The sequence below is a fragment of the Ranitomeya imitator genome, chromosome 1 (assembly GCF_032444005.1).
Source record: "Ranitomeya imitator isolate aRanImi1 chromosome 1, aRanImi1.pri, whole genome shotgun sequence".
Classification (NCBI taxonomy): domain Eukaryota; kingdom Metazoa; phylum Chordata; class Amphibia; order Anura; family Dendrobatidae; genus Ranitomeya; species Ranitomeya imitator.
Genome location: NC_091282.1, coordinates 1,184,933,817 through 1,184,957,835, shown reverse-complemented (window position 1 = coordinate 1,184,957,835; position 24,019 = coordinate 1,184,933,817). Strand labels below are relative to the sequence as shown.

Sequence of the window (24,019 nt, the reverse complement as noted above, 5' to 3'; positions counted from 1 at the left end):
TCGTGGTGGACCTACAATCCATTACAAGGACCGATCAATTGCTGCACATATGATAACATCCAGTGCATCGTTTTGGATATTTGTACTTAATGTTAAGGTTATCGGGAGAAGATAAGGTTATTATTAGTGATGAGCAAGCACTAAAATGCTCAAGTGCTCGATACTCGAGTCGAGCTGGTTGGACGCTTGGACGGGCTTGATTCGAGTAATGAGTATAAAGGGGCTCAAGAGGTAAGGGGTCCCATTTCTACCTCCAAAAAAGTGCAATTTAGCATTTTTAGGAGCTCTTGGGGTGCAAAGGGCCCATATATTGTTCTTGCAGATATGCCCTTTTTTATCTGTGTCAGCCAGTGATACCACTGTTACCTGCATTCTGTGTAGGGAGAGTTGATCTATGAGGAGTAATTTAGGGTTAGAGGCATATAGGCAGGGTTGATTGCCTTATAGTCCTGGACACATTTCTAGACTGCTTGTCCTGGAAATGTTGCTGTTTAGGCTTGTGGACACAGAGGCTTTCTTCAACCTCATGGCTGCGGCCATCATTCAGTACTCGGTCCCCAGCTGCCACTATTTTACCGGCTTGCCATCCCCAGCACGTGTACCATAACATCACCCATGCCCTGACCAACGCAGTTACTGGGAAGGTCCACTTAACGACCGACAAGTGGACAAGTGCTTGTGGCCAGAAATGCTACATTTCCCTGAAGGCACACTGGGTGCACCATGCGGAGGTTGGGACCGAGCTGCACCCTGGGATGGCACACATGCTACCGACAATGAGGATTGTTGTCCCTAGTTACATCAGGGTTTTCTCCACCTCCTATACCAGTTCCTGCACCCTTCCTCATAATCATCCTCCTTCTCCGAATTGTCAACCCGGAGCACATCAGCTACATCAGTGTCAAGCTGGAAGAACTGCAAAACTGCCTTGGTAAAGCTGCAACAGGCTCTGCTGAAACTAATTTGTTTAGGTGACAAACAGCAAATCCTGGCAAAGTTGAGGAATGGTATAACAGATGAAACAGATCTGTGGCTCTCGCCGCTTATCCTACAATGAGGCATGGTCGTGTGTGAAATTGGCAGTAACCTGGTAGAGGCTCTGAAGCTTGGCAAGCTTACACAGGTACCATGTTTGGCCTACTTGCTCAACTTAGTGGTTCAGAGGTTTATGAAAACCTGCCCATATTTACCTAAGCTACTTGTGAAGGTACAACACGTGTGAGCTTATTTTCGCAAGTTAGCTACAGTTGCCGCCGGTCTGGTAGTGCTGCAGCAGCAACTTCAAGTGCCAGTTCACCGACTGGTGAGCGAAGAAACCACACACTGAAACTTTACATTACACATGTACTGTTCAAGGCTTTGTGAGAGGTAGAGAGCAGTAGTGGAATACCAGCTACAAAATGCCCATCAGTATTCTGTTCAGCCTCTGCACATAAGAACCGACATATGTGAGATTCTACAAGGTGAGCGGATATTATACCATGATCAGCATAACCATCCCAATTCTGTGTGTACTCAAACACTTGCTCACAATTAAAGAAGAAGAAGCTATGCATGTGGACCAGGTGGAAATGGAAGAAGAAAGTACACAGAGTGCTAAATGCTTGCATATCCTAACTGCTTTCCTAGCTTGACACTGAGGCCTTCTGCAACCTTATAGCGGAGGCCGTCCTGCGGTACTCGGTACCCCATTTCTCTGGTGTGCCATCTCTGCCTTACATCAGCATGAGTCCCATAACAACGTAGTTAGGCTGCAGCAGTATATCTATAGAAGAACTGTAAAGCAATAAACCCTGCCTATATGCCTCTAATCAAAAACTATGCCTCGTCCAGAAGCTTTCCTAACACAGAATGCAGCTAACGGCTGGTTTTATGTTGCAGCAGCTAGAACTGTCAGGCAATAACCCCTGTCTATATGCCACTAATGCAAAACTATCAATTCTCCAACAACTTTCCCTACACTAAGTGCAGCTAACAGCAGTATCAATAGGTAATAAAATATAATACATGTAGCCCTGAAAAGGGATTTTGGTTTTAGGTTTTTGAGCAAGGAATGTATGACTATAAACCCTGCCTATAGGCCTCTAATGCACTAAGATCCCTTCTCCAGCAGCTATCCCTACACTAAATACAGGTAACAGGTAAGTATTTGAAAAGAATAGATGTAACCATGAAAAGCACTTTTTGTTAAAAGATTCAGTAGCAAGGACTCTAAGGCAATATAAACTCTGCCTAGATGCCTCTAAGGCCGGTTTCACACGTCCAGATAATTCCAGTACCGTATAAAATCGGTACTGGAGTTATCCGTGTCCGTGTGTCCGTGTGCTCACGTGGCACATCAGTGTGGCACACGTGCGGCACACGTGTGCCGCCCGTGTGCCCACTGGGTACCACACGCACCGTGCAGGAGACAGCGCTAAAGTTTAGCGCTGTCCCCTGCATCGTGCTGAAGCCGCGATTCATATCTTCCCTGCAGCAGCCTTTGCTGCACAGAAGATATGAATAATAGTGTTTAAAATAAAGATCTTTGTTTCCCCCGCCGTCCCACCCCCTGTGCGCCCCCCCACCCCCTGTGCGCCCCCCGCTGTTCTGAAAATACTCACCCGCCTCCCTCGTCGGCTGTCGCTGCTTCCTGGTCTGGCCGCATCTTCTCCTGTATGCGGTCACGTGGGGCCGCCGATTACAGTCATGAATATGCGGCTCCACCCCTATGGGAGGGGTCCAGGACCAGGACCAGGAAGCAGCGACAGCCAACGAGGGAGGCGGGTGAGTATTTTCAGAACAGCGGGGGGGGCGCACAGGGGGTGGGGGGGCGCACAGGGGGTGGGGGGGCGCACAGGGGGTGGGGGGGCGGGATTGCACATAGATCTTTATTTTAAACACTATTATTCATATCTTCTATGCAGCAAACGCTGCTTCAGGGAAGATATGAATCGCGGATTCAGCACCAGTGGGGGGGACAGCGCTTAATGTAGCACTGTCCCCTGCACGGCACACGGACTGCACACGGACAACGTCCGTGTGCGGTACGTGTTTTACACGGACCCATTGACTTTAATGGGTCCGTGTAATACGAATCCAACGAACACTGACATGTCTCCGTGTTTGGCACACGGAGACACGGTCCGCAAAAAATCACTGACATCTGAACAGATGCAGTGATTTTTATGTGTCTACGTGTGCCAGTGTCTCTGGTACGTGAGGAAACTGTCACCTCACGTACCGGAGACACTGACGTGTGAAACTGGCCTTAGAGGTACAATGTGGTGAGCCTTAAATCACCGGGTCTTATATAGACTTAATGACGTGATGCAGCTGGACAATCATAGCAATGCTAGTAGCCAACATGGCTACGACATTACTGTTTATGGCAGGTAATTGCTGCATATTTAGTGGCTGAAAAACAGCCGCATAATATGAAAGGTGGGGATTCAAGCATGTTCTCGAGCACCACATGATACTCGTCCAAGTAACGAGCGTGGTCACAAGAATTTTTTTCCCCATAAGTTGCACAATTTTTTACATTTATATAAACGTAATACAAATATAGTGACAACATATTACTGGAGGATCTAACGCCTTACATGGGACTCTACTATTTGCTTTAGTAAAAACCTATAGCTCTTAGTAACATTCGGACACTGCCCCTGCCCTGAATTGTACACCTGACATGACAACTGGCCCAATGTTACCTTTCCGCTATCTGGATCCATGTTGATTTCCTCCCCCATGGATCTCCTGGAAGCTGTAATGAAAAAATGAGGAAAATCATTATTCAATAAATCTGAAGAACTACACCCCCAGGGCTGTGAGACGGGTCTTCTGCGGGGTCTTCAAGCATATTGTGATGTTATATAACCAGCTTTGTGTAGGAATAAGGAAAAGGCCTCCATGCTTGAAGTCGCTTTTCAGCCACAGTTTTAGTAAACTGCAATTGACATATGAATGCTTGTTAATACACTGTATATGATGTTTTTGCAGGTGAGCAGATTTAGCCGCGTAAAACTGAAAAGTAGTAAAATCATATTTCAGTTTGGAATCTAGTTGCACTACAACCAAATAGAGACTGATTCATATGGCCTTATGGTGGACAATGATGTAACAGGTTTGTAATTGGTGTCTTCTTTCCAAACATCCTACAAGGGTGTATGGATGTTAAAGATCGGGATCCCTCTAGGTGTCTGACTGGGCAAACACTTTGAAAAAATGGCTCTGGCGGACCTCCTGTATCCATACACTACATGGAGTAACCAGAAACAAACACAAAGGAAAATAACCCACATAAAAATTACACACAGAACAAACCACACCACTAGAGTTGAGCAAAAAGATTTCTAAGATCCTGGTCCAGTGACCACCAGACCAGAGGCGGCAAACCTCCTATTGCCCAGGTCATCTCCTGTGGATTCTTCTGATTAGTAAGGCCTGCATGATTGACCTCATGGGGCCTACAATTCAGAAGAGGTTCCACATGTAGAATGAGCTTCGCAGGGTTCTGATCCAGCGGCCACGGACTACTAACATGGTCACTGGACCAGGGTCCTGTGAATTTTTTTGGTCAACTCTACCCATCACCTTATAATATGCAAACATTTTTGTGTGAAGACAATTTTCTGTGTGGGCACTTTTCCCACGTGGCCATTTTTCTAGTATGCATATATCACAATGTGAGTTTTCCCACCCATTAATGTGAACGGCCACCATGAACCCCATGATCGCAAGGGATAAAAGATGGTGGATCAGATGAACATCGTGCACTCTTATTACATCTGTGGAACCAAGTTAATCACAGAGGTTCAGTTGGTTGGACTTTTTGAGCTTTTTCGAGAAATTACAAGGAACCTATCTGTTATTGGCCGGAGAACATGGCAACACTGGAGGGTAAAGAAGTAGTTCTCTCATTTAAACTTGTGGGCTATCCAGTAATGTCTCTGGACACACTGGGTACCAAAGAGCGAGAATTAACAGAAGGCGGTCCTGATGAGATTTTAAGGGAATTTTATTGTTTCAATCAGGTTTTAATATTAAATGCATTTTAAAAAATCAATTTTTTTTATTTTTCATATATAATAAAAAAAAGTCTGAGATCTTGCAAATTTTACACTGGCCACTAGGCTTAATATTAAACTCCTACTTTCCGCTTATTCACAAGGACATTTTCAGCAACAGACTGACTCAGACCCAGGGCTGGACTGGGACAAAAAAGCAGCCGTGCCACACAAACCCCTCTAGCCCACAAACTATAACACTCCTCGTTCCGATCAGTGAATTTGGCTTTACTTTGTCATGTCCTTCACTCTCCTAAAAGGAGATATTTGAAGAGCCACATGTGAATGCCGCCACAGTGCGTGTGATCGACCATAGCTGCATTTACATGATGCTCTACTGAGCTCCGATTTTCAGGATCATGGGGGTCCCAGCAGTCGGATCTCCAGCAGTTGGAAAGTTATGCCCTATCCAGAGGAGAGAGGATTACTTAGGATAATCAATTTAAAAAGTTTTTCTAATATTTTATTTTTATTTGGCCACAGTAATATTGAAAATACTAAAACAATATTGACCTCTCCAAAAGTTCAATGTCGCCTCTTCGACAACAGGATAGGAGAAGTGGTACTGTGCAGTACATACAGGGCTGGCTCCAGGTTTTTGTGGGCCCCGGGTAAAAGTCTCAGTGGCCCCTTTAACACATATCACAATTCATAATGCACAGATACAGCAGAGAAATATAGGTATAGCACAATGCCAAAGATTTCACTTCTTGCATTACATGAGTGGTAACTATTGTACATTCTACAATAGGTTGTAAATCAGACAGTATTGTCCTCCATACAGTATTATGGGCACCACATAGCGCTTTATACCGAATAACATGCTCCATATATTGCTCCATACAGAATAATGAGCCCCATATATTGCTCCATATAGTAAAATGAGCCCCATATATTGCTCCATACAGTATAATGAGCCCCATATAGTGCTCCATACAGTATTATGAGCCCCATATATTGCTCCATACAGTACAATGAGCCCTATATAGTGCTCCATACAGTATTATGGGCACCACATAGTGATTCATACAGAATAACATGCCCCATATATTGCTCCATACAGTATTTTGGGTACCATATAGTGCTCCATACAGTATAAAGAACCCCATATATTGCTCCATACAGAATAATGATCCAGTTATATTGCTCCATGCAGTATAATAAGCCCCATATAATGCTCAAAACAGTATAATGCGCCCCATATAATACTCCATACAGTATAATGAGCCCCATACCTTGCTCCATACAGAATGGGCTCCATATAATGCTCCATACAGAATATGATGGGTCCCGTATATTGATCCAAACTTCAAACAGAATGGGCCCTGTAAAATGCTCCATATATAATGGGTCCCATATGAGGTTCCAAATATAATGAGCCCCATATGATTCTCCATATATTATGAGCCCCATATGATGCTCCATATATTTTGGGCCCCAAAAGACACAACAGCCTAGTGCTTATTTCCTAAAATTCAGTGGTCTGCCTCCCTGATTAAGTGTACCCCCCCACTAAATAGTCGCGGCACTTTGTTTTTTGTTTTTTTCTTTCCCCTCTTTCCACTTAATCAGGGAGGCAGACCACTGAATTTTAGGAAATAAGCACTAGGCTGTTGTGTCTTTTCTAAAAGACACAACAGCCTAGTGCTTATTTCCTAAAATTCAGTGGTCTGCCTCCCTGATTAAGTGTACCCCCCACTAAATAGTCGCGGCACTTTGTTTTTTGTTTTTTTCTTTCCCCTTAGTATAAAAGACAGATAACAGGATGTTTCCATTTTTGTGCGGTGCACTTAATGGTATAATGTGTCTTATATTATAAGAGATTAAGGGGATAGAATTTTTGTTGATGCCAATTGAATTTTATTTTTTGAATAGGTGGGTGTGCACATTGATATGCTGGGTGGGCTCGAACTTAGAAGCGGCGGGTGAGCGCTGTTTGCATAAATCTCGGCTACTGGTGAATGCCTTGCCATTAGGGTATTGAGCACATCTTGCGTTGAGCTGTGGACCTGGGATCTGTATGAGTCATGGTGTGATCCACGCCCTTCCATGTGTATCCCAGGTGATGGCTGTGACTCACTTCGCTGAGTCATAGGTGCGCGCCCAGTCAGAGATGTATTTGCTGCTACTTGCGTTCCAGGCGCATGGTTGTGACTCATGCCGCTTGCGTTCCAGAGTCTCTGCGCATGACAATGACTCATCGCTATGAGTCAGAGGTGCGCGTCCTTCACTGGAATACGGAAGTGCACCTGACACAGACCGTTGTTGGTGTGTGTCTCACGTGGAACTCAGGTCGCCGCCATTAACCCTGATTCACCAATGAGGGTCGCCGCCACTGACCCTGATTCACCAATGAGGTTAGTCGGACCGCTGTGTGTGGGTTGTAAGCCCAGGACTGATTGGCTCAATTTCAGCTGTTCTGGATGAATAGGCATTTTTCCTGATAGGAGTACCATATAAAAGAGACACCATTTTTGTGTGGATTGATGAGAGGCTCCCTGGAGATTTTTTTTGTCTCGGTTGAGCACTCCATCAAGTCCTGACCACATACTGACTGCCTTATCCCCTGATGATTCTTCCCTGAGATGAAACGCGTAGGGAGGTGGTCTTTAACGCAGGAGGTGGTCTTGGAGTCCAACGGATCCTAGATGGACGGAATTTGATCCATGGGACTCTTACCTTGACATGGGGAACACATTTCAGTATGCTGCAGTGCCACATTTGGGTGAGATTGTTCCAATAGCTCTATGTGTGTCCTCGTGTATTTGAGGTCTCTCATTGATGATAAATAGCGGTGCTGTTTTTTCTTTCACCTTATAGAGAACCTTAAGTAAATTTTCTGTAACAGTAGCATACATTGGTATTTTTGGTTCCTCTGCTTTACTGGACAGGGTGTACATTGTGATAATAAGCCCTTAAGGCTGTGTAGAGTTCCAAATTGACTACTGATTTTTCCTCTTTTGGACTGTTTATCAGTTCCTTGTCCTGTTGACCTGTGTGGTCAATGCACGAGTTTGTCATTATATGTTGTGTCATGTAGTTTTTAATAGTATTTATTAAACGTTATATTTTAGGTTCCCTTTTCCAATACTAAACTAGATAGACAGAGAGAAAAGGATACTGTGCGGTCAGTAATAAAAACTACAAAATCCACGCAGAGTTTACAAAAATGAACTCCACACCGACTCACGGTGTGGAGGGGCAAATCTGCTTTCCCAGAGCTTCCAGCTAGCCTGAATAAGACATAGTAACAAGCTGGACAAAAAGAAACATGTTTGCAAAGCAATAGAGTCCAAACAAATGGACAAACAAAAACTAGCAAAAAATTATCTTTTGCAGACAAGGACTGGCCATATGAAAATTCCAAGGAGAGAACCAAATCCAACCAAGAACATTGACAGCAGGCATGGACTAAAGCCCAGAGCAGGTTTAAATAACAAACCTAGGCAAGGCGATTAGTGAAGGCAGCTGCTACAGCTACCTAAAGGAGCAGCAGTACCCCTCGAAACCACCAGAGGGAGCCCAAGGGCAGAACTCACAAAAATACCATTAGCAACCACAGGAGGGAGCTCCAGAACGGAATTCACAACAGTACCCCCCCCCCCTTGAGGAGGGGTCACCGAACCCTCACCAGAGCTCCCAGGCCGATCAGGATGAGCCAAATGGAAAGCACGAACCAAATCGGCAGCATAAACATTGGAGGCAACAACCCAAGAATTATCCTCCTGGCCATAACCTTTCCACTTGACCAGATACTGAAGCTTCTGCCTCGAAAAACGAGAATCCAAAATCTTCTCCACCACATATTCCAATTCCCCCTCAACCAACACCGGAGCAGGAGGATCAACGGAGGGAACCATAGGTACCACATATCTCCGCAACAAGGATCTATGGAACACATTATGAATGGAAAAGGAAGCTGGAAGGGCCAAACGAAAAGACACTGGATTGATAATTTCAGAAATCTTATAAGGCCCAATAAAGCGAGGCTTGATCTTAGGGGAAGAAACCTTCATAGGAACATGACGAGAAGACAACCAGACCAAATCACCAACACGAAGCCGGGGACCAACACACCGACGACGGTTAGCAAAACGCTGAGCCTTTTCCTGAGACAACGTCAAATTGTCCACCACATGAGTCCAAATTTGCTGCAACCTGTCCACCACGGAATCCACACCAGGACAGTCAGAAGGCTCAAGCTGCCCTGAAGAAAAACGAGGATGAAAACCAAAGTTACAAAAGAAAGGCGAAACCAAGGTAGCAGAACTAGCCCGATTATTAAGGGCAAACTCGGCCAACGGCAAAAAGGTCACCCAATCATCCTGATCAGCAGACACGAAGCATCTCAAATAGGTTTCCTAGGTCTGATTGGTTCGCTCCGTTTGGCCATTTGTCTGAGGATGGAATGCTGAAGAAAAAGACAAATCAATGCCCATTCTAGCACAAAAGGACCGCCAAAACCTAGAAACGAACTGGGAACCTCTGTCAGACACAATATTCTCCGGAATACCATGCAAACGAACCACATGCTGAAAAAATAATGGAACCAAATCAGAGGAGGAAGGCAACTTAGGCAACGGCACCAAATGGACCATCTTAGAAAACCGGTCACAAACCACCCAGATGACAGACATCTTCTGAGAAACAGGAAGATCAGAAATAAAATCCATGGAAATATGCGTCCAGGGCCTCTCAGGAATAGGCAAAGGCAAAAGCAACCCGCTTGCACGGGAACAGCAAGGCTTAGCCCGAGCACAGGTCCCACAGGACTGCACAAACGAACGCACATCCCGCGACAAGGAAGGCCACCAAAATGATCTAGCCACCAAATCACTGGTACCGAAAATCCCAGGGTGACCAGCCAACACCGAACAATGAACCTCAGAAATAACCCTACCAGTCCATCTATCAGGAACAAACAATTTCCCCACAGGACAGCGGTCAGGTTTATCAGCCTGAAACTCCTGAAGTACCCGCCGCAAATCAGGGGATATGGCAGAAAGAATCACCCCCTCCTTTAGGATCCCAGGTGGCTCAAGAACTCCCGGAGAATCAGGCAAAAAACTCCTAGAAAGGGCATCAGCCTTCACATTCTTAGAACCCGGAATATACGAGACCACAAAATCAAAACGTGAGAAAAACAGAGACCACCGAGCCTGTCTAGGATTCAACCGCTTAGCAAACTCGAGGTAAATCAGATTCTTGTGATCAGTCAAGACCACCACGCGATGCTTGGCTCCCTCAAGACAATGTCGCCACTCCTCAAATGCCCACTTCATAGCCAACAACTCCCGATTGCCGACATCATAATTACGCTCAGCAGGCGAAAACTTTCTGGAGAAGAAAGCACACGGTTTCATCAAAAAGCCATCAGAATTTCTCTGAGACAAAACGGCCCCTGCCCCAATCTCAGAAGCATCAACCTCAACCTGAAAAGGGAGAGAAACATCTGGCTGACGCAACACAGGGGCAGAAGTAAAACGACGTTTAAGCTCCTGAAAGGCCTCAACAGCCGCAGAGGACCAATTCACCACATCAGCGCCCTTCCTCGTCAAATCGGTCAGAGGCTTCACCACACTAGAAAAATTAGCAATAAAGCGGCGATAAAAATTGGCAAAGCCCAAAAATTTCTGAAGGCTCTTTACAGATGTAGGTTGAGTCCAATCATGAATGGCCTGGACTTTAACAGGGTCCATTTCAATAGCCGAGGGGGAAAACATGAAACCCAAAAAAGAAACCTTCTGAACTCCAAAGAGGCACTTAGACCCCTTCACAAACAACGCATTAGCACGAAGGACCTGAAATACCATCCTAACCTGCTTTATATGAGACTCCCAATCATCGGAGAAAACCAAAATATCATCCAAATACACAATCATGAATTTATCCAGATAATTCCGGAAGATATCATGCATAAAGGACTGAAATACCGATGGAGCATTAGAGAGCCCGAATGGCATCACAAGGTATTCAAAATGGCCTTCGGGCATATTAAATGCTGTTTTCCATTCATCACCTTGTTTAATACGCACGAGATTATACGCCCCTCGAAGGTCGATTTTAGTAAACCAACTGGCACCCTTAATCCGAGCAAACAAATCAGAAAGTAAAGGTAACGGGTACTGGAATTTGACAGTGATATTATTGAGAAGGCGATAATCTATACAGGGTCTCAAGGAGCCATCCTTCTTGGCAACAAAAAAAAATCCCGCTCCCAACGGTGACGAAGACGGGCGAATATGCCCCTTCTCCAAGGACTCCTTTACATAACTCCGCATAGCGGCATGCTCTGGCACAGACAGATTTAAAAGTCGGCCCTTAGGGAACTTACAGCCAGGAATCAAATTAATGGCACAATCGCAGTCCCTATGAGGAGGCAGAGAACTGGACTTGGGCTCATCAAATACATCCTGGAAATCCGACAAAAACTCAGGAACTTCAGAAGAAGGGGACGAGGAAATGGACATCAAAGGAATATCACTATGTATCCCCTGACAACCCCAACCAGTTACAGACATAGATCTCAAATCCAGCACTGGGTTATGTACCTGTAACCATGGAAAACCCAGCACAACAACATCATGCAAATTATGCAACACCCAAAAACAAATATTTTCCTGATGTGCTGGAGCCATGTACATGGTTAACTGAGTCCAATACTGAGGTTTATTCTTGGCCAATGGCGTAGCATCAATCCCCCTTAAGTGAATTGGACTCTGCAAAGGCTCCAAGGAAAAACCACAGCGCTTGGCAAATTCTAAGTCCATTAAGTTCAGGGCAGCGCCAGAATCCACAAATGCCATAACAGAGAAGGACGACAATGAGCAAATCAGGGTAACAGACAAGAGAAATTTAGGCTGTACAGAACTAATGGTAACAGACCCAGGAACCCTCCTAGTACGCTTAGGGCAATCAGAAATAGCATGAGCAGAATCACCACAGTAAAAACACAGGCCATTCTGACGTCTGAATTTCTGTCTTTCTGCTCTAGTCAAAATCCTATCACATTGCATAGGCTCAGGACTTCGCTCAGAGGACACTGCCATATGGTGCACCACCTTGCGCTCACGCAAGCGCCGATCAATCTGAATGGCTAGAGACATAGATTCGCTCAAACCGGTAGGCGTAGGAAAGCCCACCATAACATCTTTAAGGGTTTCAGAAAGACCTTTTCTGAAAATAGCAGCCAGAGCCTCTTCATTCCACTTAGTGAGCACTGACCATTTTCTAAATTTCTGGCAGTATAACTCTGCCGCTTCTTGACCCTGACACAGGGCCAACAGTGTTTTCTCAGCATGCTCTACTGAGTTAGGTTCGTCATACAACAATCCGAGCGCTTGAAAAAATGCATCCACACTCATCAATGCCGGATCCCCTGTTTCAAGAGCAAAAGCCCAGTCTTGAGGATCACCATACAGTAAGGATATGATGATTTTTACTTGCTGAATGGGATCACCAAAAGAACGGGGTTTCAAAGCAAAAAACAATTTGCAGCTATTTTTAAAGTTCAAGAACTTGGATCTGTCCCCAAAAAACAAATCAGGAGTAGGAATTCTAGGCTCTAGAGCCGGAGTCTGGACATTATAATCTTGGATACTCTGGAGTCTTGCAGCAAGTTGATCCACACGAGAAAACAAACTCTGAACCTCCATACCAGAGCATATATCCAGCACTACCCAGATATCAAGAGGAAAAAAAAGACAGAACAGAGCACAGAAAAAAAAAATGGTTCAGAACTTTCTTTTCCTTCTTTTGAGATGCATTTAATTCATTTCGGGCCTGCTGTACTGTTATTATTATTATTATTATTATACATTTTTATAGCGCCATTTATTCCATGGCGCTTTACATGTGAATACGGGGCAAATATAGACAAATACATTAAACATGAGCAAATAACAAGGCACACGAGTACATAAGGAGGGAGGACCCTGCCCGCGAGGGCTCACAGTCTGCAGGGGGTGGGTGAGGATACACTAGGAGAGGGAAGAGCTGGCTGTGCGGCTGTTCAGTAGGTTGAGGATCACTGCAGGCTGTAGGCTTGTCGGAAGAGATGAGTCTTCAGGTTCTTTTTGAAGGTTTCTATGGTAGGCGCAAGTCTGATGTGTTGGGGTAGACCTGATGGTTAAGAGGCCACACTGATATGACCTGGTGGCTAAAACGCAACATGGAGCGAGCTCTGAGAAGGTGGTATCTCTACTGACCGCAGTCCCTAATCCTAACAACAACACTAGAAATAGCCGTGGGATGTTCCTGACTCTCCTAGACACCTCTTCACAGCCTAAGAAATAAGTACCCCTAAAGAAGGAAATAGAAAGCTATCTTGCCTCAGAGAAAACCCCCAAAAGGAAAGATAGCCCCCCACAAATATTGACTGTGAATGGAGAGGGAAATGACGTACAAAGAAATGAAATCAGAATTCAGCAAAGGAGGCCAATACTAAACTAGATAGACAGAGAGAAAAGGATACTGTGCATTCAGTAATAAAAACTACAAAATCCACGCAGAGTTTACAAAAATGAACTCCACACCGACTCACGGTGTGGAGGGGCAAATCTGCTTTCCCAGAGCTTCCAGCTATCCTGAATAAGACATAGTAACAAGCTGGACAAAAAGAAACATGTTTGCAAAGCAATAGAGTCCAAACAAATGGACAAACAAAAACTAGCAAAAACTTATCTTTTGCAGACAAGGACTGGCCATATGAAAATTCCAAGGAGAGAACCAAATCCAACCAAGAACATTGACAGCAGGCATGGACTAAAGCCCAGAGCAGGTTTAAATAACAAACCCAGGCAAGGCGATTAGTGAAGGCAGCTGCTACAGCTACCTAAAGGAGCAGCAGTACCACTCGAAACCACCAGAGGGAGCCCAAGGGAAGAACTCACAAAAATACCATTAGCAACCACAGGAGGGAGCTCCAGAACGGAATTCACAACACATGATGTCCCAGATGTGTTCAATCGGATTCAGGTCTGGGGAACGGGCGGGCCAGTCTATAGCTTCAATGCCTTCATCTTGCAGGAACTTCTGACACACTCCAGCCACATGAGGTCTGGCATAGTCCTGCATTAGGAGGAACCCAGGGCCAGCCGCACCAGCATATGGTCTCACAAGGGGTCTGAGGATCTCCTCTCGGTACCTAATGGCAGTCAGGCTACCTCTGGTGAGCACATGGAGCGCTGTGCGGCCCTCCAAAGAAATGCCACCCCACACCATTACTGACCCACTGCCAAACCTGTCATGCTGAAGGATGTTGTAGGCAGCAGATCGTTCTCCACGGCGTCTCCAGACTTTGTCACGTCTGTCACATGTGTTCATGTGTGAAACTGTTTTCATCTGGGAAGAGCACAGGGCGCCAGTGGTGAATTTGCCAATCCTGGTGTTTTGTGGCAAATACCAAGCGTCCTGCACGGTGTTGGGCTGTAAGCACAACTCCCATCTGTGGACATCGGGCGACTTTTGCGTCGTGTTGTGATGGACCATCCGAACATAAAAAGTTGCTTGCAACGTTTTTTTGAGCGTCGTGTCCGCCATTTCTGACAGCGCATGTGCGGCCGGAACTCCGCCCCCACCTCCATGCAACTCACAATGGGGCAGCGGATGCGTTGGAAAAATGCATCCACTGCCCCCATTGTGCGACGCTTCCACAGTATGCGTCGGTACGTCGGCCCGACGCACTGCAACGGGCCAAGTACGACGCTAGTGTGAAAGTAGCCACAGCGGTCCTGCTGCTAGGTTGTTGCCCTCCTACGGCCCCCTCCATGTCCCCTGGTGTACTGGCCCGTCTCTTGGTATTGTCTCCAGCCTCTGGACACTACGCTGACAGACACAGCAAAACTTCTTGCCACAGCTCACTTGATGTGCCATCCTGGATGAGCTGCACTACCTGAGCCACTTGTGAGAATTGTAGAGTCCGTCTCATGCTACTACGAGTGTGAAAGTACAACCAACATTCAAAAGTGACCAAAATTTCAGCCAGAAAGCATTGGTACTGAGATGCGGCCTGTGGTCCCCACCTGCAGAACCACTCCTTTATTGAGTGTGTCTTGATAATTGCCAATATTTTCCATCTGCTGTCTATTCCATTTGCACAACAGCATGTGAAATTGATTATCAAACAGTGTTGCTTCCTAAGTGGACAGTTTGATTTCACAGAAGTTTGATTTACTTGGAGTTAGATTCTGCTGTTATTTTTTTGAGCACTGTATATATATATATATATATATATATATATATATATATATATATATATATATATATATATATATATATATATATATATATATATACTAGATGGTGGCCCGATTCTAACGCATCGGGTATTCTAGAATATGTATGTATGTACGTTGCGCTTAGCACAGCCACGTAGTATATAGCACAGTCACGTGGTATATAACACAGCCACATAGTATGTAACACAGCTACGTAGTATATAACACAGACAGCCACATAGTATATAGCACAGCCCACGTAGTATATAACACAGCCCATGCAGTATAAAACACTGCCCATGTAGTATATAGCAGCCAGGCAGTATATAACACAGCCCATGTAATATATAGCACAGCCCACATAGTATATAACACAGGCCATGCAGTATATAACACAGCTAAGTCATCTGGGTAATTTCGCAATGCATCACTGGGAACGGGAGCTGGCGGCAGCATCGCGCGCGTCGGTGGACGTCAGACGGTGGGTCTGCACCATAATAACACCCCGGCAGCAGGCGCGCTGTCTGGGTGTTATGTTTGACTCCGATCTCTCCTTCACCTCCCATATACAATCTCTTGCCCGCTCGTGCCGCTTACACCTAAAGAACATCTCTAGAATCCGCCCTTTTCTCACCATGGAGACAGCTAAAACCCTCACGGTCGCCCTGATCCACTCCCGCCTGGACTACTGTAACGCTCTATTAATTGGCCTCCCCCTCACTCGACTTTCCCCTCTCCAGTCCATCCTTAATGCAGCAGCCAGGGTCGTCCATCTGGCTAATCGTTACTCGGACGCGTCCGCTCTTCGCCAGTCGTTACACTGGCTGCCCATTCATTACAGGATACAATTCAAAGTACTTGTTCTCACCCACAAAGCTCTCCACAGTGCGGCACCCCCTTACATCTCCTCCCTCATTTCTGTCTATCAGCCTAACAGACCACTGCGCTCTGCAAATGACTTTCGGCTAACCTCTGCACTAATCCGTACCTCCCACTCCCGACTCCAAGACTTCTCCCGTGCTGTGCCAATCCTCTGGAATGCTCTACCCCAAGATATTAGGACCATCCATAATTTGCATAGTTTTAGGCGCTCGCTCAAAACACATTTGTTCAGAGCGGCCTATCACGTTCACTAATCAAAGTTATGTTATGTTTGTGTGTGTAGCCCATTCACTATCCCCATCTATTCCCCAACCCCTGAAGATGGCTGGACCATGATTGTAAATACATCATTGTAAATACACACCAGTACTTTGTATCTCCCCCACCTCATTGTAGATTGTAAGCTCTCACGAGCAGGGTCGTCTTATTTTGCTTTAATTATTGTATTGTTAACGTTGTTACTTATGACTTTTGTGTTTGAAACTGTTAAACTGTAAAGCGCTGCGGAATATGTTGGCGCTATATAAATAAAGATTATTATTATTAATAGCACAATTTTTTTTAAAATTATTTTTAACATTATATCTTTTTGCTATTGATGCTGCATAGGCAGCATCGATAGTAAAAAGTTGGTCCGGGATGGGGCGACACACTGACAGAATGGAGGGGAGTAGGGAGGGGAACTCACTTGAGGAGAGTAGGGAGGGGCCAATTCATGGCCGGACTAAGCCTGTCCCTGATTGGTTGCGCCCGGCCGGCCATGACCAATCAGCGATGCAGGATTTCTATTACGGAAGTTAGTTACAAACAGACGGAAGTACCCCTTAGACAAGTATATATATACTAGATTGTGGCCCGATTCTAACGCATCGGGTATTCTAGAATATGCATGTCCCCGTAGTATATGGACAATGATGATTCCAGAATTCGCGGCACACTGTGACCGTTGCTGATTGGTCGAGGCAACCTTTATGACATCATCGTCGCCATGGCAACCATTATGACATCTACGTCGATACTGTGCCCGTCGCTGAATCAGAAACGTGAGATGTCTACGTCCTTTATGACATCATCGTCGCTGTGCCCGTTGCTGATTGGTCGAGGCCTGGCGGCCTCGACCAATCAGAGACGCGGGATTTCTACGTCGATGCTGTGCCGGTCTCTGATTGGTCGAGGCCTGGCGGCCTCGACCAATCAGAGAGCCGGTATTTGCAGGACAGACAGACAGACAGACGGAAAAACCCTTAGGCAATTATATATATATAGATATACACACACACACACACAACTCTACATCATACACTATAATAAGACTGCATTATACTATAGTGAGATCATTTCTAAAGTCCCTGTTGTTCTTTGCTGCTGTGTCGTCCTGGGATTTTCCCTTTTGAGGGATGATGTTCTTTGATGGTCTTGTGCTATCCATGTGGACTCCGTCTTTTTGACCTGCAGTAGGAGCCTGTTCCTCCAATGTCAGCCTCTGGAGCTGCTCTGCCAGCAGACAAAGGACATCAATCACCCCAATGGCTGGCTGTGCACAGTCCTCCGACTCAGTGTTGTTCACTGTCCTCCTTGTATAAGGTACATCTTTCCGAATATATTTCAGCTCTGGATATAGGTGATCATATACATAAGAAGGACTTGGCTTCCCAGCTAGTCGGGGATTGCGCCTTAGTCAAGGGGAGGAGGGGGGGGGTTCTGCGGGTCTCGTTTTAGACCTTTTCTGCAGTTTTATCTGCATCAGTGAGATAATTTTTCAAGTCCCAGTTGTCATCTGCTGCTGTGCCTTCCTGGTATGTTCCCTTCCAAGGGATGATGTTCTTTGATGGACTTGTGCTATCCATGTGGACTCCGTTTTTTTGACCTGCAGTAGGAGTCTTTTCCTCAAATGTCAGCCTCTGGAGCTGCTCTGTCAGCAGACAAATGACATCAATGACTCCAATGGCTGGCTGTGCACAGTCCTCCGACTCGGTGTTGTTCACTGTCCTTCTTGTATAAGGTACATCTTTCCGAATATATTTCTGCTCTGGCTATACTGTAGGTGATCATATACATAAGAAGGACTTCGCTTCCCAGCGAGTCGGGGACAGCGCCTTAGTGTTTTTTTTTTTCTGGGGTCTTGTTTTAGACCTTTTCTGCAGTTTTATCTACGTCAGTGAGATCATTTTTGAAGTCCCTGTTGTCATCTGCTGCTGTGTTGTCCTGGGATGTTCCGTTTCGAGGGATAATGTTCTTTGATGGACTTGTGCTATCCATGTGGATTCCGTTTTTTTGACCTGCAGCAGGAGTCTGTTCCTCCAATGTCAGCCTCTGGAGCTGCTCTGCCAGCAGACAAATGACATCAATGACTCCAATGGCTGGCTGTGCACAGTCCTCTGACTCAGTGTTGTTCACTGTCCTTCTTGTATAAGGTACATCTTTCTGAATATATTTCTGCTCTGGATATAGGTGATCATATACATAAGAAGGACTTGGCTTCCCAGCGAGTCGGGGACTGCACCTTAGTGGGGGTTTTTCTGCGGGTCTTGTTTTAGACCTTTTCTGCAGTTATATCTACGTCAGTGAGATCATTTTTGAAGTTTCTGTGGTCCTCTGCTGCTGTGTCGTCTGTTGTGAATTCTGTGGCAGAGTTCACTCCTGTGGTCACAAGTGGTACTTCGGCTGATTCTCTTTGGGATCTTCCGTTTGTGGAGGAAAGTGGTACTGCAGCTTCTGAGTTTCCTCCCTCAGGAGATCTGGTGAGCTCGTTGGCTTCTTCTCTACTTAACTCCACCTGATGCTTTGATCTATGCTTCCTGTCAATGTTTCAGTGTTGGACTGGTTTTTTCCCTGGATCATTCCTGTGGCCTGCTGCTCTGCAAAGCTAAGTTTTGCTTATGTTATTTTGTTGCTATTTTTCAGTCCAGCTTGCTTTATTGGTTTTTCTCGCCTGCTGGAAGCTCTGAGACGCAGAGGGACGACCTCCGTACCGTTAGTCGGTGCGGAGGGTCTTTTTGTCCCCTCTGCGTGGTTATTTATAGGTTTTTGTGCTGACCGCAAAATTATCTTCTCTATCCTCGTTCTATTCAGCTAGTCGGGCCTCACTTTGCTAAATCTGTTTCATCTCTATGTTTGTGTTTTCATCTTACTCACAGTCATTATATGTGGGGGGCTGCCTTTTCCTTTGGGGAATTTCTCTGAGGCAAGGTAGGCTTATTTTTCTATCTTCAGGAATAGCTAGTTTCTCAGGCTGTGACGAGGCGCCTGGGTTCTGGTCGGGAGCGCTCCACGGCTACCTTTAGTGTGGTTTGATAGGATCAGGGATTGCGGTCTGCAGAGTTCCCACGTCTCAGAGCTCGTTCTTATTTTTGGGTTATTGTCAGATCACTGTATGTGCTCTGACCTCCATGTCCATTGTGATACTGAATTGGTTAACATAACAGTCGTCCTAGAATGTTCCGTTTCAAGGGATGATATTCTTTGATGGACTTGTGCTATCCATGTGGACTCCGTCTTTTTGACCTGCAGTAGGAGTCTTTTCCTCCAATGTCAGCCTCTGGAGCTGCTCTGCCAGCAGACAAATTACATCAATGACCCCAATGGCTGGCTGTGCACAGTCCTCCAACCCGCTGTTGTTTACTGTCCTTCTTGTATAAGCTACATCTTTCCGAATACATTTCAGCTCTAGATATAGGTGATCACATACATAAGAAGGACTCGGCTTCCAAGAGTCGGGGACTGCGCCTTAGTGGGGGGTTTTCTGCGGGTCTTGTTTTAGACCTTTTCTTCAGTTTTATCTGCGTCAGTGAGATAATTTTTGAAGTCCCTGTTGTCATGTTGTCATCTGCTGCTGTGCCTTCCTGGGATGTTCCAATTCGACGGATGATGTTTTTTGATGGACTTGTGCTATCCATTGTGATGTAGCGATGTCCTTGCTGTGCAGTGAATAGGCAGTGACCCATATAAAGTTCAAATAAAGTCTTGTTTATTTCACAGCATACTCACAAACCGGAAAAGAAAGCAAACAAGTCCTTCGGTATGCAGCCGGGAAGAAAACAACAGTCCACAATCGTTGCCGTGAACGTACTACACCACTGTGTACACTGGGGTGTCAGGCTTTTCAGGCTCTGCCTGGCCCGTGTTGCTCCACCCGGAAGGAGCTCCTCATAAGCCTCCTGCTAGGTCTGACTCCCAGACCAGACTGACACACCCAAACTCTCTTGCAGGGTTTTTTTTTTCTTTCCTCCAGATTCTATGGCCATGGGCCACTATAAGATCTGGGCTGGAGGAAACGGACCGGCCCCACTACCTCTCACAGTCCGTTTCAAAATAAAAGCCCATACCGGGTTTTCCTGAATAATTTCTGGGACAAATAACTTGACCCAGTTCACACTCACTTTTATTCTTCCCTGTGTCTCACAGGCAACCTGCTGTGAGCACAGGGCACTCCAGCGGATCTAATATGCTTCTAAGCACATCCTGGGGGATACATAGCGACCCTCGCATATGACACCGGTCACTGCCTCACACCATGTAGACTTCGTTTTTTTGACCTGCAGTAGGAGTCTGTTCCTCCAATGTCAGCCTAAGGAGCTGCTCTGTCAGCAGACAAATGACATCAATGACCCCAATGGCTGGCTGTGCAGAGTCCTCCGACTCGCTGTTGTTCTCTGTCCTTCTTCTTTAAGCTACATCTTTCCGAATATATTTCAGCTCTAGATATAGGTGATTACATACATAAGAAGCTCTTGGTATCCCAGCTAGTCGGGGACTGCGCCTTAGTGGGGGGTTTTCAGCTGGTCTTGTTTTAGACCTTTTCTGCAGTTTTATCTGCGTCAGTGAGATAATTTTTAAAGTCCCTGTGGTCATCTGCTGCTGTGCCTTCTTGGGATGTTCCCTTTCGAGGGATGATGTTCTTTGATGGACTTGTGCTATCCATTGTGATGTAGCGATGTCCTTGCTGTGCAGTGAATAGGCAGTGACCCATATAAAGTTCAAATAAAGTCTTGTTTATTTCACAGCATACTCACAAACCGGAAAAGAAAGCAAACAAGTCCTTCGGTATGCAGCCGGGAAGAAAACAACAGTCCACAATCGTTGCCGTGAACGTACTACACCACTGTGTACACTGGGGTGTCAGGCTTTTCAGGCTCTGCCTGGCCCGTGTTGCTCCACCCGGAAGGAGCTCCTCATAAGCCTCCTGCTAGGTCTGACTCCCAGACCAGACTGACACACCCAAACTCTCTTGCAGGGTTTTTTTTTCTTTCCTCCAGATTCTATGGCCATGGGCCACTGTAAGATCTGGGCTGGAGGAAACGGACCGGCCCCACTACCTCTCACAGTCCGTATCAAAATAAAAGCCCATACCGGGTTTTCCTGAATAATTTCTGGGACAAATAACTTGACCCAGTTCACACTCACTTTTATTCTTCCCTGTGTCTCACAGGCAACCTGCTGTGAGCACAGGGCACTTCAGCGGATCTAATATGCTTCTAAGCACATCCTGGGGGATACATAGCGACCCTCGCATATGACACCGGTCACTGCCTCACACCATGTAGACTTCGTTTTTTTGACCTGCAGTAGGAGTCTGTTCCTCCAATGTCAGCCTCTGGGGCTGCTCTGCCAACAGACAAATGACATCAATGACCCCAATGGCTGGCTGTGCACAGTCCTCCAACTCGGTGTTGTTCACTGTCCTTCTTGTATAAGGTACATCTTTCCTAATATATTTCTGCTCTGGATATAGGTGATCATATACATAAGAAGGACTTCGCTTCCCAGCGAGTCGGGGACTACGCCTTAGTGGGGGTTTTTTCTGCAGGTCTAGTTTTAGGCCATGTTCACACAGTGCGTTTTTTTCTGCGGAACCGCAGCGTTTTTGCCGCTGCGGTTCCGCAGCTGTTTTCCATGCAGGGTACAGTACAATGTACCCTATGGAAAACAGGAACCACTGTGCACATGATGCGGGAATCGGGAAAAAAAGCCGCGCTGAATAGCCGCGGTAAAAAAGAAGTACCATGTCACTTCTTTTTTCGGAGCCGCAGCGGTTCTGCACCCATAGACCTCCATTGTGAGGTCAAACCCGCAGTAAAACCCGCAGATCAAAAATATATCTGCGGGTTTTATTGCGGTTTGTGGTGCCGAACCGCTGCAGCAGGAAGTGCGGGGAAGCGGGCGGAAGTGCGTGGGCGGAGTGTGGCTGCCCCGATCCCATCCCCCCATGCTCCGATGCCCCTCCCCCGTGCTCCGATGCCCCACCCCCGTGCTCCGATGCCCCCCCCCCCGTGCTTCGATGCCCCCCCCGTGCCCTAATCTCCCCCCCTTATACTTACCCGGCCTCCCGGTGTCCGTCCGGCCGTCTTCTCCCTGGGCGCCGCCATCTTGCAAAATGGCGGGCGCATGCGCAGTGCGCCCGCCGAATATGCCGCCCGGCAGATTCGTTCCAAAGTGCATTTTGATCACTGAGATATAACCTATCTCAGTGATCAAAATAAAAAAAATAGTAAATGACACCCCCCCCCCCCATAGGTAGGGACAATAAAAAAATCAAGAATTTTTTGTTTTTCCACTAAGGTTAGAATAGGGTTAGGGTTAGGGTTAGGGGTAGGGTTAGGGGTTTTAACCCTAAAAAACTTCCTAGAAAACACACAGACTCTGCATAGAAAACTGCATAAAAAAACGCATCAAAAAACGCACCAAAAAAGCACCAAAAAAAGGACCTGCGTTTTCTGCAAAGAGCTGCGGTTTCAGTCCTGAAAAAAAAAGGAGGGAAATCAGGAATGTGTGAACATACCCTTAGACTTTTTCTGCAGCTTTATCTGCGTCAGTGAGATCATTTTTGAAGTTTCTGTTGTCCTCTGCTGCTGTGTTGTCCTGGGATGTACCGTTTCGAGGGATGATGTTCTTTGATGGACTTGTGCTATCCATGTGGACTCCGTTTTTTTGACCTGCAGTAGGAGCCTGTTCCTCCAATGTCAGCCTCTGGAGCTGCTCTGCCAGCAGACAAAGGACATCAATGACCCCAATGGCTGGCTGTGCACAGTCCTCCGACTCGCTGTTGTTCACTGTCCTTCTTGTATAAGGTACATCTTTCTGAATATATTTCAGCTCTAGATATAGGTGATCATATACAGTATATAAGAAGGACTTGGCTTCCCAGCGAGTCAGTGACAGCGCCTTAGTGGGGTTTTCTGTAGGTCTTGTTTTAGACCTTTTCTGCAGTATTATCTACGTCAGTGAGATCATTTTTTAAGTCCCTGTGGTCACCTGCTGCTGTGCCTTCCTGGGATGTTCCGTTTCGAGGGATGATGTTCTTTCATGGTCTTGTGCCTTTCATGTGGACTCCGTTTTTTTTTTATACTATATTATGTTGCATACATCATATAGGTGACTGCTGTATATACATTATATAGGTGATACTGTGACGGGTGTATAGTCGCAGTATCACCTATGTAAAATATGCACAGCAGTATCACCCATATATTGTATTTGCAAGTCCGGTTTCACACTAGCATGTGTGATGCGAGAAACTGGCACAAGTCTCTCGCATTAACACCCGGCACTGCCGTCGGCACTCGGGACCGGAGCATGCGGCTGAATAGAAATACATGCATCCTCAGGCTCCGTACGAGTGCCGGTGGGTGTTGATGCGAGAGACTCGTGCGAGTTTCTCGCATCACACAAGCTAGTGTGACACCGACCTACGTCACAGTATCCCCTATATAATATACATAGACTGCTGTATATACATTAAATAGGTGATACTGTGATTACACAGATTTAGCAGCCAGTATCACCTATATAATGTATAAACAGCAGTCGCAGTATCACCCATATAATGTATATAGACTGCTGTATATTTATATTATATAGGTGATACTGTGATTA

The 24,019-nt window shown here is 46.0% G+C and overlaps 1 protein-coding gene across 1 annotated transcript in view; it reads right to left on the bottom strand.

Annotated features, from left to right (window-relative positions):
- The window catches only part of ABLIM2 (actin binding LIM protein family member 2), a 288,154-nt gene that overhangs the window by 47,903 nt on the left and 216,232 nt on the right, over window positions 1-24,019 (bottom strand). Inside the window, exon 14 of the mRNA XM_069744770.1 lies at window positions 3,693-3,745. Coding sequence (XP_069600871.1) covers window positions 3,693-3,745 — 53 coding nt within the window. The remainder of the gene's footprint in view (window positions 1-3,692; window positions 3,746-24,019) is intronic.